Source organism: Corvus cornix, chromosome 6 (assembly GCF_000738735.6).
Source record: "Corvus cornix cornix isolate S_Up_H32 chromosome 6, ASM73873v5, whole genome shotgun sequence".
NCBI lineage: Eukaryota > Metazoa > Chordata > Aves > Passeriformes > Corvidae > Corvus > Corvus cornix.
In genome coordinates, this window is record NC_046336.1 from 15,278,381 (window position 1) to 15,293,378 (window position 14,998).

The 14,998-nt window shown below is 36.8% G+C and overlaps 1 protein-coding gene across 10 annotated transcripts in view; it reads right to left on the reverse strand.

The window, feature by feature from the left end:
* DNTT (DNA nucleotidylexotransferase) overlaps nucleotides 1–14,998 on the reverse strand; it is a 140,723-nt gene that overhangs the window by 73,320 nt on the left and 52,405 nt on the right. For all 10 annotated transcript variants that reach the window (XM_039554471.1, XM_039554473.1, XM_019292767.3 and 7 more), the window contains 2 exons: nucleotides 12,381–12,555; nucleotides 5,749–5,874 (listed from right to left, as the gene is read on the reverse strand). In XM_039554471.1, coding sequence (XP_039410405.1) covers nucleotides 5,749–5,874; nucleotides 12,381–12,555 — 301 coding nt within the window. The remainder of the gene's footprint in view (nucleotides 1–5,748; nucleotides 5,875–12,380; nucleotides 12,556–14,998) is intronic.

Sequence of the window (14,998 nt, forward strand, 5' to 3'; positions counted from 1 at the left end):
CCAGTAATCATCTTACATATGCAAAAATGCAGACTAAAATATTATAAATGCTAAAAATCACACAAGTGAAACCAACAAAAAGTGCAAGATTCTCAACTAATGTATGAGAATGATTCTCAGAAAAAAAAAATAATAATAATAAGACCATGGTGGTTTCTGTCTGCTGAACAGCTGACCCAATAACATTCAGCATGAATATCAGAGTACAAGTCATGCAGAAAAGCAAAACAAACTAATTCTCTATTTCATACTATCCTGCTCATTTCAACAACGATGTCAGAGCAGCTCCATTGCTACTTGCAAAACAGCCTTTAATAAACTCAGTTTAAGACTCTGCTAGAACAGACACCACCAATATTACCGCACCAAAAAACGTATTTGAAATCTAATCTGTTTTGTAAAGAAAATATTACAGCTTCATGGAGAGGGCACTTGTCTTATTGCCATGCCTACACTCACAATTCCTCTGCTGCAAGACCTTGGAAAGCTTCTTCACACCTCCCTGCCATTGTTTCTCTTGGCATCTTCCATTTGCTCTCTATTAGGACTGTGAACACTCCAGGGCTTGAATTCTTAACAATGTGCTTGTACAGCATCTCTCATAAAAAAGACCCCTGTCTTACTTGAGTCTGCAAGCACACTTGCAGCACAAATTTAAAAAATACTAACACACTATTGTACAAGTAACTTCAATCTGCCAAAATAGCAAATTGTGATTAAAAAAACCAAAAATCCTACAAAGTAGGCAAGTGTTTGAAAAACTATTATAGTCAGAACAGCACTTTGAGTTAAATTGGTTTCCCTCTAAATCACTCTTTTCTACTTGTTTATTCAGTAAGTTGCAAATACAAAGGACAGGTCCTACTGCTCATCACATCAGCATCACCAGTGTTTCATGTCCATTCAAAACTGACCAAAGTTTTAGAATGCAGCTTTCATTCTAATAATTTTCTTCTCTCTTTATTCACTGTAAATCTCAATTTTGCATTTCAGTGGGAAGAGATATCTGGCATATGAATGGCCTTTGTCTAGGCTGAGAGAGAAAACAAATATTTTCAGGTGTTTATTTCAAGAAGAATTAAGCAATTTAAGCCAAACTCTACAGGTTGTTTAGTGTTGACTAAAGTGACTTCCAACTAAAAGAAATTACCCATTTTTGTTCAGTCTGGTTTTTTTGGTTTTGTGTCCGAAGTGAAAAGACCAACACTCTTCCAGATCCAAAGATTTTATCATGTTATCTTACATCAGCTAGAAAAACAAAGGAGCTGAGAGAAAAACAATAAGAGCATAATGCGCATGATCTCCTTGCATAAACACTATTATTAGAAATAAATATGTTAGTTCCAGTTGCTCCTCATATTAACCAACAAATAACATGTTCATTTCTTGAAACAGAGTGGAATTCATGAGAAGTTTCCATATTATTCCACATGATGTAAAAGAAAACAATACAAATGTGAGAAAAGATCTGTTGACACAGCACAGAAATGCAGTTAGTGTTAACCACATAACAATGCCCTACATAAAAGACACACTGTGTAATAATATAAAATAAAAAATGTATATTACATATATTAATATGGTCAAAGGAAGCAACATAGCCTTGATGTATCATACAAATTTGGATCGCTGAAAAGTAAAGATGTATTTATAATCTGTATTTTACAAAGCACCTTCCCACTTATCTCAAAAATCAGAATGGATATTTACTCCTTAGATGAAACCACCAATTAATTTTGAATAGGTATACACTTTGCACACATTCACATTACAATTCTGAGGTGCAGTGTGGAGAATTTTTACTGAAGTAAGCTATGTCAGTGGGACACTACACGTTATTAAGGGTATCCATTCAGTTAGTGGTTTTCCACTATACAGCTCCCAAGTTCATTATCAAAACAAAAGGATCTTCTGAAGTCCGTTTTAAAATGGAATAATAATAATAATTCCTTAAGCCACTGGCATAACTGATACATTTTTCTGTAGCTACAAAAGAAGAAAAATAAAAAAGAAATTTTTTTTTTCTCTGACATAGTGGAAAGGAAACCAGGCATCTTTCCCACGCTAAACATCCACATTCTCATTACCATGAGTAACAGCCAAAGCAAAGTTACATTCAGTAGCATTAACGATAAACCTCAGAATCACAGAACAATTTGCCTCTGACTTAATTGGTTTCTTCTGTAAGAATTAAATTGTATTTTCCTCACAGAAGAATGTCTTTCTGAATTTTACTGCAGTCTGATATTAGTATTCAAATCCAACAACCCCTCCTGGGCACAGCACAAGAAAACACAATGCAGCCTCCAAGGGTCTATTTTCACTGGGAGAGGAAAGATAGCTCCAAATAAGCCAGAGAACAACACTGTAGTATTATATTCCATAATAACATTAATATTTAAGACAAACATAAAGGAAACTTGCTGAGGTACAGACTCCACTCAAATGATCTGCTCTTTTGTTTTGCAGCTTTACCCATCTGAGCAGCCACAGCTCACCTGTGGACTCAGGGTGATGTGTTCAGATGCATTCCTAGAACACCCAGGTCAGCAAAGACTGTGGCAGAGGTTCTCAGCCCGCATACCCTGAGGCCATGGATCACAGTGCACTGTGACCCAAAGACTGCACGAAGACTGAAGCAGTTGCCCTTCTACTCCATCAACTGAAACACAATGCCACTCCTTGGTATCTTGACACAACAAGCCTGACTGCACAACAGCTCATAAATTATTTGGCTAGAATTTGCCCCATTGGCTAGAATTTTTGCCAACTCTTCTGTAGCTTCTTCCATGTGTAAAACTGGTTTGTTGCAACTTTCTGAGAGTTATTTTCTGGCCATTGCTACAGACAGGAAACATGAGACATTTGAAAATAGAAATTGCACCCAGTATATTAAACCACCACATTTTCCTCATGAGCTCTCATCAAATATCTCTGCTATTTATTTTTAATAAATAGTCTTTCATGATGAAATATACACAGAACATGACTCAAGATTAAAAAGGATCACTAAGTATCAATTTCTTCAGAAATCAGGTCCCCAAAAGTGCCTCTCCCAAGAAACCAGGACATACAAATCCTGCTGTACCCACATTGCTGCCTATTAGTGACTGTTCCAATGTAATTACTACACTTTCTCAAACACAACTACACTTATTTGGAAGAGGAATTTGATACAGCGTATCAGGGCAAAGTCCAGTAAAAGGAAGAATCCAAGAGTTCATCAAGAATGCATTAGCAAATAATATTTGTACCCCTGTTAAAGGCATGATCAGAAAACAAGCTAACCAAAGAAAACAAAATCTGTAAGAAAAGGGAACAAGTCTGGCTCACAGAATAAGGTTGTTACAACAAAATGCTACCATCAACACATAACTCAAGATGGTTTGGACTCAATTTTCAGGATGTATGGTATTGACCCAGGGAAAATCTGTCATTTAATGGTTGGCTGCCCACAGCATGCACAAGTGAATTATACCAATGCTTCAGTGCATTTGCTAAGTGCTTGCGCTGAAAAATCTGTTGGAACACTTTTATTTGAGAACGTGAATTACAGGATTAATACATGGCCAACAAAACAACAGCAAATCTAAAAATCAGGCTCCTGTGACATTAGGCAGACTAATTAGCAGTTCTCCAGGGCAAGAGCCAGTTCTGGCAGCCCATGAACACCCAGCCCTGCAGCTGTTATTGCCAGCTTTGGCTGTAAGGAATAAGAGAAACAGCCCTAAGGAGTTCCATTACTATTGTCAAGATGCTGATTCTAGACAGACTCAAGTATTATAAACTTGCCCAGTTCCACCTCCAGAAACAAAATACAGCACTAGGAGAAGTTACTCTCAAAAGATGTTAAAGATGAAAAACTGACACCTTTGTCATTACAAAATCCAGTGTCTACTCAGACTCAGAAACATTTGATGTATAGGCTAACAGAAGGGAATCTCAGTACTCCCATCATCAAACTGTCCCTCTTCTAAAGTGTTCAGCTAAATTCACTTATCAAATACAAGTTGTACTTTGACATTAACACAGCTGCATTGATAAACCTGGAAGTAATTTAGGGAGTGCCTCTGGATAACACAGGTATAACAGAAACCAGTCAAATAATGTGGTTTAAATGTTAATGAAAATTAAAATCAACAACCTTGTGCCTTCTGGGAGCAACCATTTTATTTTGCCATTATCCATCACATTCCTTTTAAATTTTTACCTTTTAAATGTCTGACAAAATGTTGTAATACAGACAATTCAGCAAAGAGCCCTTTTTTCAGGAAGTGTAGAACTAAGACACTTACTTCCTATTTCTCCACTAAATTTGGGATTTTACATAATGTTTCAGTCATACTATGTTTGGTCTGACATTTTCCCCCACAGCAGCTTGTATTTGATATTTATAATCAGTGAAAAAAACCTGCTGCTTTCAAGAGGTTAAATGGTTACAATCACAGCCCTCTTTTTCTAGCAGGAGGTGGGGAAATACAGCTATTTCAAAAGAAGCAGTTTTGGGAATGTTGGAATCATTGGGGTTGGGAGGGACCTCAGGCTGAAAAAAGGGTCAAAACTCAATTCCCATAACATTGTTCAAAAAGGGACTTTTTGTAAATAAGCAAACACTTTAACCTGAGTAGCATAAATAGTATTATGTAATTGATATAACTGATGATTATTTCAAAGCATAACTACAAGCCAAATTTTAGGTTGTTTAATTTTTAACTGTGCATTCCCAGATCAAGACATTTTTTAGTTGCTTCTAGGTTTGTCTTTAGTTCTGAATTCAGAGAGGTTTTAGTATTTACCTTGTAAAGGGTTTATATTCACAAATAACTGGTATCTGTTGCTATTCTTTTTACATGGATCTTAAAAATAATATTTTCTTGAAAGATTTGTGTGTGTTTATAGGCACACAGAAAGTAGAATCATAAAAATTATAAATAATAACTAGATAATAAAGCTTTAGAAAAATGAGGAGGTGTTTGATGTTATAGTGGAAACATATGCATGTAACTATGCCAGATGTATTTAGACTACACTACATTATAGTCTCAGAGAAATGTTTCCTTTTGAATAGTGGTCACTGAGTATCTGGAGCCAGCCAGGAGGAGCCATTAGGCACAATAACTCCAGAGGTATTTAGACCAGAGAGCTCAAACTTTTCTTACCCTCTGAAATGTGCAATTTTATGAGCATTAACTAGGATATATGACAGTCTCCAAGATTTCTATTTAACTAGGCAATTCAAAGGGGGTTTGGTGATGTTAAAGTAATTAACATGCAATCTGTTTTAGTAACTGCTCAGTTGTGAAAATCTAAAGTTTAGAACCATACTTTGAACAACTGAACACTTGGGCAAACCAAAAGACAGCACAGCAATTGTGAAGAACCATAAACTCACCTAAACCAAACTTTTGTTTATCATACATGCAGTTTGTCAAATAAGACTGTAATGAAAGGCTAAAAGACATTTTTGGAATGTTATTCTATCATTTGTTTTAAAAATTCATGCGTTTATGAACTATTAATGTATTTAAAGATCCACTGTGTTAAGCTTTCAGCAATACCTAGAGGATGCAATTAAGCTTGCACTCATTTTTAATTTAAGTATGGAAGATTTATAACTTTTTAAATTGTTATTGTGCTGCCTGTTTACTCATGAATTTGCTGAGGGTGCCATAGAAAATACTGAGGCAAGTACCATATTAATTATTCTAATTACACTAGTTTTTATTTTATGGATAGAATTAATATTACCGTGAATTTCTTGTTGTAGTTATTTAAAGTTGTCTTCCTCTGGCATGAATACTGAGATACTTTTGTTGCAGTAAATGCTGGCATTTCCAATTCAGGTACATTCAGAGGAGGAGATTGACGTTGCTCCTAACAAGGAGAAAAAAAGAAGGGTTGGTGACACACACGGCAAATAGCTTAAAAATACAAAAAAATACATTTCATGAGCCCAAAATACAAACCTTTGGAGAGCAGGAAAGAAAATAATAATGGTCCTGTCATCCTAGGAAAAACATTTGATTTCACATTGGCTGCACTGACAATACCAGTTTATCTGGTGATTACTGGGATTTCTGATTTTCTGCACTAAGTTCTTCCAGGGAGTTTTCAATGGCACTGCCATTTAAAAAACAAAAAAAGGCTTTCTAAATGATGCGTGTCTCTACTACTCTTACTATTGCAGTAAGTTGGAAAAACTACAAAGCTTCAAGAGCAAACAAGCTCTAAAGAACAGAGTTTTCACAGAAAACACTAGATTATTCAGTACAAGATTAGGGATATTAGACTAAATAGAAATGCTCAAATAACTGACTTTTTCAGTCTGTAGCTAAATTCAGTAGTGGAGGAAAAATGTTTGTATGAATTGGAAATAGAGTTTTCTCCCATCTTGCAGGTAAAATGATAGGACACTTTTTCTTTTGGATTTAATTCATTAAGCTAAATGTTCAATATTGGGGTCATTTCAGAGTGAAGGAAACATTAATAAACAACTACAGAAGAGCAACCTCCATCCTTTTTTCACCCGACAGCCAGTGTTCACCTTATCATGTGGTTTCTCCCTTAGTCAATTCCCACAGATGCTGATCCAATCCAAACGTCATTTTCACATATTCACCAAAACAAGGTAAAGGACCCAGATGCCAAAACTTGAAAGGGCATTTCCTAATCTCCAGGCTGCCTCCATGCTCATTCACTTTTCACCTAATTTTGCTCCATGCAAAACAGACCAAGAGCATACAGGTCTGTGGGCAACCCACCCCTGAAGAATGGGAAGGGAATTCTCTTGACAGGCAGGATTCAGAGTCATATCCCCATTGGCAAAGGAGTCCTGAGCACAAGTCCTCAACATGTGAGTGTCCTGACCAGGGAGCAACCTGAAAAAGGCAGTCTTGCTTTGGTTTTCTGCTGCTTTATATATCCAGTCCTTCAATTCCTTCACCTTCTTTAATGTGCCAAATCTGAAATACTTCACAAACATGTAGTACCTTCAGCAGTTCTCCGTATTTTTTTGCTCTTGGTCCTTTTGCTTGAAAACTTTTGGCAGATGTGTCGAAAACCTATTGCATTGCACTACTCAAAAGCCACAGGGAAAGGGTCCAACAATAACAATAAAAAATATCATGAAGACACACAAAAGAAATTTTCACATTAATAATGGAATGATGAGCCCTTTCTCTTCTGTATCCAATCACACAGACAAAAGGTTAGCAAACGTATAAGCATGTGTGTATCTTCATAACCACACCCCCAAATATAATTTCATGCTAAATTGCCTATGACACAAAGTAGTTAAATAACAGTATTCACACACACAAAAGGTATTTGCTTGCACAACTGAAGGGGCGGTGAATTATATGGTGGTTTTCATAGCATACACTGAAAGGAAGAAAGCTATTTGATGTGTAAGACCAGTCTTGGGAATAACCAAAATAGGTTTCAGTCAAGACAACAACACAAGTCATCTATTTCTGTACACATTCATGAATTATATTTTTAATTGATTTTAAATCACATAAACTATGATGGATTAACGCTAATATACTTCTTGAAATGATAGTGCCAGCTGCAAAGATTGTGAACAAACAGAATGTTACTAAATAGAATATTTAATAAGCTGTTACCTTCGTTAGGACACAGACACATGAAGAACAAGAGCCCTACATGCAGCAATACCTGGTACTGTGGAGGAGGGCAAAACCAATACAGGAGATCTATGAATTTAAGAGTGTGATAGACTAGACCTAAACATCCTGTTCCTGCCTTATCAGAGATACTTGAGCATTTTCCTTAATCTGCAAGAATTCGACATTTAGTTAACTGGACTTGATTATCTATATCACCAGAAGAAACTCTGGATGGATACAAACAGCAAAAAAATCTGGCAAACAATAATTACTACAGTCTGATTTGCAGGGAATATTATAATGCTTGCATGTGAAGTATAGAAATGATCTATCAGCAGCAGAACATGAGCAGTATTGATACTGCTTTTTGGTGGAAAAACCAGATGTGGAAAAAATTGTTTGTACAGATTACAGGACAAACAAAGTTCCATCAATAGCAATTACAGTGAATGAGGAATCCTGGAAACTCATTACATCAAAATAATTTCTAGTACTGGGAAGAAGCAACTACAGAAAAGAGAAAAATAATAAAATATAAGCATTAAAAATTGTTTGGGTTTTTTTTTCCCAGATAATTCTACATTAAAATGAAATTATAGTGTACTGCACAGGGGCAACCACTGAAAAATATCCAAATGTGTAGGTTACTTAATCACTAGAGCCAGTCAGAGTTTCTACCCCACGTCCAGGCTGCAGTGAATGTCACTTTCTACTCCTTCACAGTGACATTTTCCACATGGCATAAGCAGGCAAAACAGCCTGTACCACTAACATCAATTTGTAAAGCAGACAGACTGCAGAATTAATCTTGTGGGGGACTACTTTGCTCTTTGTCAAATTATTTTTTAACACACCGAGAAGTATAATGACATAGGGAAATAATGAGAAAATGAAGCAGCAGTGAAAGAAGCGCACAGAGGCAACCAGCCAGCAGCTTTGTAAAGCCCAGGCAGCACTGACCAAATAATAAAGTCCTCTGATATCCAGCATTTTATGAAGAGAAGGCAGACAGTTTATAAGTTTCATTTTTATTTCCTGAGAAACTGACTGTCAGTTTGAAGGATTTCTTCCATTACTTACAGCCTCTCTCTCTCACAAGGAAACAGTGAGATGCTCCAGAAAATGTTAAATATGAGCTGCCTGACACAAGATAAGACAAAGGATCAAAAGATGGCACTTTTCTTTCCCTAATTTGGAGAAAAATCCTTTGTTCAAATAAATAAATTTCTTTTCCTATCTAGGAAGAAAAAAACAAAAACCCCAAACAAACTAATTAGCTAACAACTTCTAGGTTCTGACTGAGGAAAAGGCAGAAGAGATGCAGTCACAGCACAGTTCTTAAGGCTGCTGAGTGTGCAGCGACCCTTACCGATCTCTTCCTCTTTTATGCCTCTGAAAGCCTCCCCTCTGTCTCTTTCTCTTCCATAGCCCAGGAAACATCAGTACTTTCTAGCACGTGGGGATGCCCTTGTGTACGTATCAATGTCCACGTCCTGCTGTTGTCAAGGATACCTATCTGCTTGTGGTGGGAAAGGTGTCTCTGGAAAAGGGCAGACCTTTGCCAGAGAAATATTTTGCTTCCCTTTTAAAGCAGATATTTGGCTACCATATTTCTAAAGCTTATTAAATTAAATGATGGCTACTAGTCCTAAAAGTCAACTGTGACCACATGAATCAATAATAATTCTGACCATCTTAAATTTGGTCAACCAGCCTTTTACTCCCTATAAATCATTGACATCAGAGCATCTCTCAGATCATTCACAACCACAGAAAAATGTACTTTAATGACAATTGTAATTAGGATGTTAGCTAATGGTCTGTAACTCTGACTTTATTCCCCTTGTTTTGCATGGAGAAGGGCATTTCTTATCACTGATACAGTAAAACAAATGTCCTGAATGAAGAACAACCTTCCAAATAGGCTACTGTAGGATCTGAAAGACAAAATCTTACTGCTATTGATATTAATGGGAATTTGACCACAAAACTACATGGGGATAAGATTTCACCCAACACATTCCCCCACTGCAGTCCATTCCTTTTACTTCAAAATCTTCATGATCTAGCGTGAGTTCAGGGTTTGTTAATTCACTTTCATTTCACATTTTACAAGTCTGACATAACGAACCAAATTTGTCTTCAGTGAAACTCCAATTAAATTACATTATGTATGAGTTCAGTCTACTACTTAAAAAGAAAATTAACCTTTACTTCAATCTTTCCTCATTTCTCAAGGCAGAAAAAAGAATTAGCATGGTGATACTGCAACAATAAAATTATTTTTAAATTTGCTACACTCCTAGAATTCTTGTTTTCTCCTTGTTTGCCTTACAAAATGTTTATTGCCTTAGAGCAACTATATAATTAAGATTGGTCTTAACTATAAGCTTTAAAAATAACAGTATAGCTGCCACTGGCTTCCTTATTGTACTCTACATTTATTAGTATGAAATCTTTATGTTTCAATAAAAACAGAAGCTGTTACTTGCAGAGTCAGTCTCAAAGTATAATAATGATCTCCTGACAGTGCTGACAACTTTTTCAGAAGTTTATGCTCCATCAATATTACAAAAGGAGTTTTATATAAAAGAAAACTAAAGCAGTTGCCTTCTCATTGACTTAAAAAAATTGGAGGAATTTTGGAGAAAGACGAAGGCATTTCTTGCTTTGAAAACAAAAGAAAATTATGAAAACATATTTTCTGAGCTATCTAAATCTATAGGTCTCCTCACACTGCTGAAATTAAGAACGTACATAAAGGGTAATTCAGTTTACTTTTAATGCTGATGTGAAACTTTCAAGAAGGCTCACAGGATTTTGTTTATGGTTTTGATGCATTTATTGTTTAGAGAACTTCTTTGCATTCTCTGTATTTATATTTTTATGGCCTATAAGATAAAATAAAGCAGTAGTTACAAGGCTTACTTTCAGGGGTTTTTTTTCTTTTTGTATTAATTTCTTTGGTCTATTCTCCCTCCAGCAGATTCACTGAAAATATTATAAATTTATTGCAAAAATATATCCTTGGAAGGATTTCAAATATAAACACACATTCTATCATGGAATCATACTGAGTCTGAGAGTGACAGCTCCATCTGGTGTATTCACTCCCCCTTCCCCCAGCACAAACTGTTATTAAACAGTAATTCTTATAAGTAAAAACCTTGAAAATAATTTCTGGCAATGAAAATGAAACATGACTGAAAAAAAAAATCAGGAGCTACAGTTTTTCTTGGGAAAGGATGGTATTTATGAATCAATCATCTTTCATAATCTAAAGATCAAGATGAGGAAGCAGCAAACTGTTGAACATTGCTGTTAAATATTCAGGCATTCTGTGCCTCACAGGGGGGGCACATGCTGCACATCCTGCCATGGTCCCAGTGTGGTCACAGAGCCTAATCCAGACCCTCAGGAATCAGCAGGAATCCCTCACTTTACTTCAGAGAGCTTTAGATCAGACTTGTAGTTCTCCTGACATATGAATTAACTCCTTTGCCGGTGCACATTAAACCCACCACTGCAAGGCTCAGGTGGGTGCAGAACAAGGGATCAGCTTCATCCAGCTGCTGTGCAGGGCCTATTTCATGGCTCAGTGGCATGAGCTGGGCATCCTCACCAAAACCCCATCACTTACAGTCTGTGCTGAGGTATTGAATACCACTGCTTCTCACTATGCTTCAATCTGAGAAATTAACAGATAATTTTGTCAGATATAGATCAGAGGAAAACATCATCATCCATTGCTTCAAGGTCAAACACCATTCATCAAATAATCAGCCTGCCATTTACAATATCCTCTGGCTTACAGCTTCCATTGAGAGATAATAGGATATAATAAAAGTTTTTTTTCTCTTAGCACAATTTTACTTGATAGTGCTAAGTCTGTAAACACATGTCCACAGCCTAAAGCAGTCTTCTTTTCATAGGTCCTTCCAGGGCCCAGCTGTTAGCTGATCAACCTGCTATAGCAAAACTTGTAATATTTTTGCATTGTTTTGAGGAGGCCAAGTATTCCATCAAGAGCCCATTGAAATGCACTGCTCTCACTGGGATATTTACCATGATATTGATGTATTTAAGCAAATACCACAAGTACCAGCACAGGAACAAGTGCCTCATTGATGGATATTGCAGAGAGAGCTGGGGCTGTTCAGCCTCTTAAGGCTCCAGGAAGACCTAACAGCAGCCTTCCAGTAATTAAAGAGGCTACAAGAGAGCGAGGCTTGTTACAAGGGCACAGGACAAGGTGAATTGGCTTTATACCATCAGAGGAGAAATTTCAATTAGGTGTACAGAAGAAATTCTTTTCTGTGAGGGTGTTGAGGCACTGGAAGAGGTTGTCCAAAGAAGCTGTGGGTGCCCCATCCCTGGAAGTGTTCAAGGCCGGGTTGGATGGGGCTTTGAGCAACGTGATCTTGTGGAAAGTGTCCCTGGCCAGGGCAGGGCAGTGGAAGCTGGATGATCTCTAAGGTCACTTCCAGCACAAACCACTCTGCGATTCCGCATTACCACTTTGTAACCTGTGATGACACAGTAACTCTGCACTACCAGACACTGATAGAGAAGGCATACAATATGCTTTCAATCTATTAAAAATGTGTGAATTACTCATAAATTTTAGAGAAAATATTTTTACATTCAAAATTTATATCATGACACAATTATATCTGTTTTAGATTAAAAAAAAAAAAATCCCGGCCATTCATTTTGGATATCACTGTATTCGCACTGCAGGATCTGTCTTACCATAAGATGATACTTCAGTTCTGAATCAACTGGTCTTCCCGCTTCCATGCAGGCTGTAAACCAGGAGATATCCAGTAGTTCAAACCTAGAGCTGTCACCCACAGCCTGTCCTTTCAGCCAGTCCAGCACCTCCAGGTAAGAGTTGTTCTCAGCCACAATATGAGTGACAGAGTCACTGTCAAGAAGTACACAAAAAGTTTTCTTTTTTTTCACTGAATCCAACTGTACACAGATACAGAGCCATTATTTCCATACTTACTTACCATCCACTTCCTGAAAATTGCAGTGTATATTGTATGTTAGGATGTGGGAAGCACTTAAGTTTTCATATCACCATATATCTATTCCAGTCACTGACTCTGCCTTGAGGGAAGACTCTAGTCTGACAGCTCCTGTAAGTGCAGCATTTTCTTTCCCGAAGGATCACTTACCTTCCATAGACACTAACCTAACACACATTCTTTGCAATTCTGAAAATACTTAGCTTACACAAGCAGTACCATAATTAAAAAGCTGCTTGACAACACCTGACAGCCTCTTCCCAATATTCTTCATCAATGAGTGAAAACTTTGCAACATTAGAAAGTCAGTTAACAATAATTATTTAAAACTTTACAGCTAGTAATACCTTTCTGGGTATCTAAGTTTTCTTTACTTACTTGAAGCTGTTCATATGGCATTGAGAAATGTTCATTAATTAAATCTTATTAACTACATGCTCCATCTAAACACCACTTCCTTGCTGCTAAGCCAGTCTAGCAAAAATGATGGTTTAGTAAATACAAAATTTACAGCTTGAATTGTTGTTTAATACATTATATGGTGTACATAGCCTAAAAATACAATAGCACAAACACTATTGCAGTAAATTTGGGTTGTTGTACTAGAACAACATTGGAAAGGATCACATGATTAAAAAGAGACACTTCTGCACCTGTCACAGGAGAATAATGGACAGGGAAAAAGTTACGTTTCAAGAAAAGATTACATGCATATTTAGGATGACCTGTAAGTTTCTACCTGGCCTGCTGATGTTTCTCAGCCAGTTTAAAAAAACAAAGACTTGGTAGGAAATTTTGAGTGATTCTGAGTGTTCCTGCTCCCCATACAGCCCACGAGGGGGCTGTCACCCACACAAAAAACACCAGAGAAAGGAAAGAATTCTTCATTTCCATGAACTTGTAGGACCTTGGTATCTCCAAAACATATTCCAATATTAATTTCTATCAGGTAACAGATTCCTAAACTTCTTGCAGGAAAGGCACAGACAGTCAGTGTCACTATTTGACACTATTTTTATACAAATAAAGCTAGAATTGGAACATAAATTGTCTTGATGGCAGGCACCTCCATTTGAAAGTCTCTGTGACTTTCTGGTAGCCCATGCTGGTGACAGCCTTGTGCGTATACAGCAAATTTCCAATGGACCTGACAGACTGCTCTGCAGCCCTTCTGTAACACCTGCAGAAGTTAAGGCATCAACCTGTCAAAGCAGGGAGGAGACCACTGGTGGAGATTGCTGGTTAGCATGGACTTCAAAACATGTGCTGTTAAAGGCAGACTGCACAACCTTTCAAAGCAAATTACCTTCCAGAAGACCAAGAAAATCCCTTGGCCTGTCTCTGTGATCCTTATTCATACAAGTAATCACCAAATAAGTCATGAAATCAGAATGACAAATACTGTAATCACTCCATAGAAAACTTATCAAATAACTCTCCAGTGCAATAAACATGCTGCATTTCGGAAATATAAGAAAGGTACTGAAAGGACTATGCTTCAGAACTGTGAAAACTGTCATGCTAGAGCACAATTTTTTTCTCTCCATATAGTGGAACTTGTAGAGCAGAGTCCAATGAAAAAGAAAAAATCCCAATTAATTTTTTTCTACAAGATTACAAACACAGATTAAATGAATCTCCATGAAATATTGTTGGGTTTATTATTATTTAACCCTGCTAGGTCCTACTTTAATTAAACTGTCACATCTTTATACTTCAGTAAAAAAAAAAAAAAAATCAGTTAGAGACAAACAACTTCTGCTTCCTGTGGTTTATTTCACTTCTTATAAAATATTCATATATTATGTATTTGTACCAAGCTGCAGATCTGGGAACTTTGCCATAACTATGCTCACAGCAGCAGTTTAGCTGCTGTGTTCCAGTTTCCTCTCATACCTGTACAGCTGTGCTGTTTTCTTGGCGCAGAACATAACAAATTTAGCATTTCCTCTGGCATTTTCAAAGACAAAAATCAACAGTTAAATAGGTTTTTTTATCCAGTGGCAACCAAGCTGAAATTAAACATAACACCTGCCTCATACAACTTACAGAAAGTCTGAAATACTGGCAATAAATACCTGTGTGTCAAAGCTGCCCAGATCAAGCATTTACACAGCCCTCTACAGATTATAAATGTAGGATTCAGAAGAGCACTCTTCATTTCTTTTTTTCCCCAAAAATTCAATTAGTTTTGTATCAGATGCTAATTGCCTACTTCTGTTCCATACCTTCTTGAATCTTGCTTTACAAATTATTTAACCCTCCCTTCTTCCTCAGGCTTTCAAAATTGATGGGATTGAAAAAAATCTGTGGAAATAAGCTTTTATAGGGAGGACC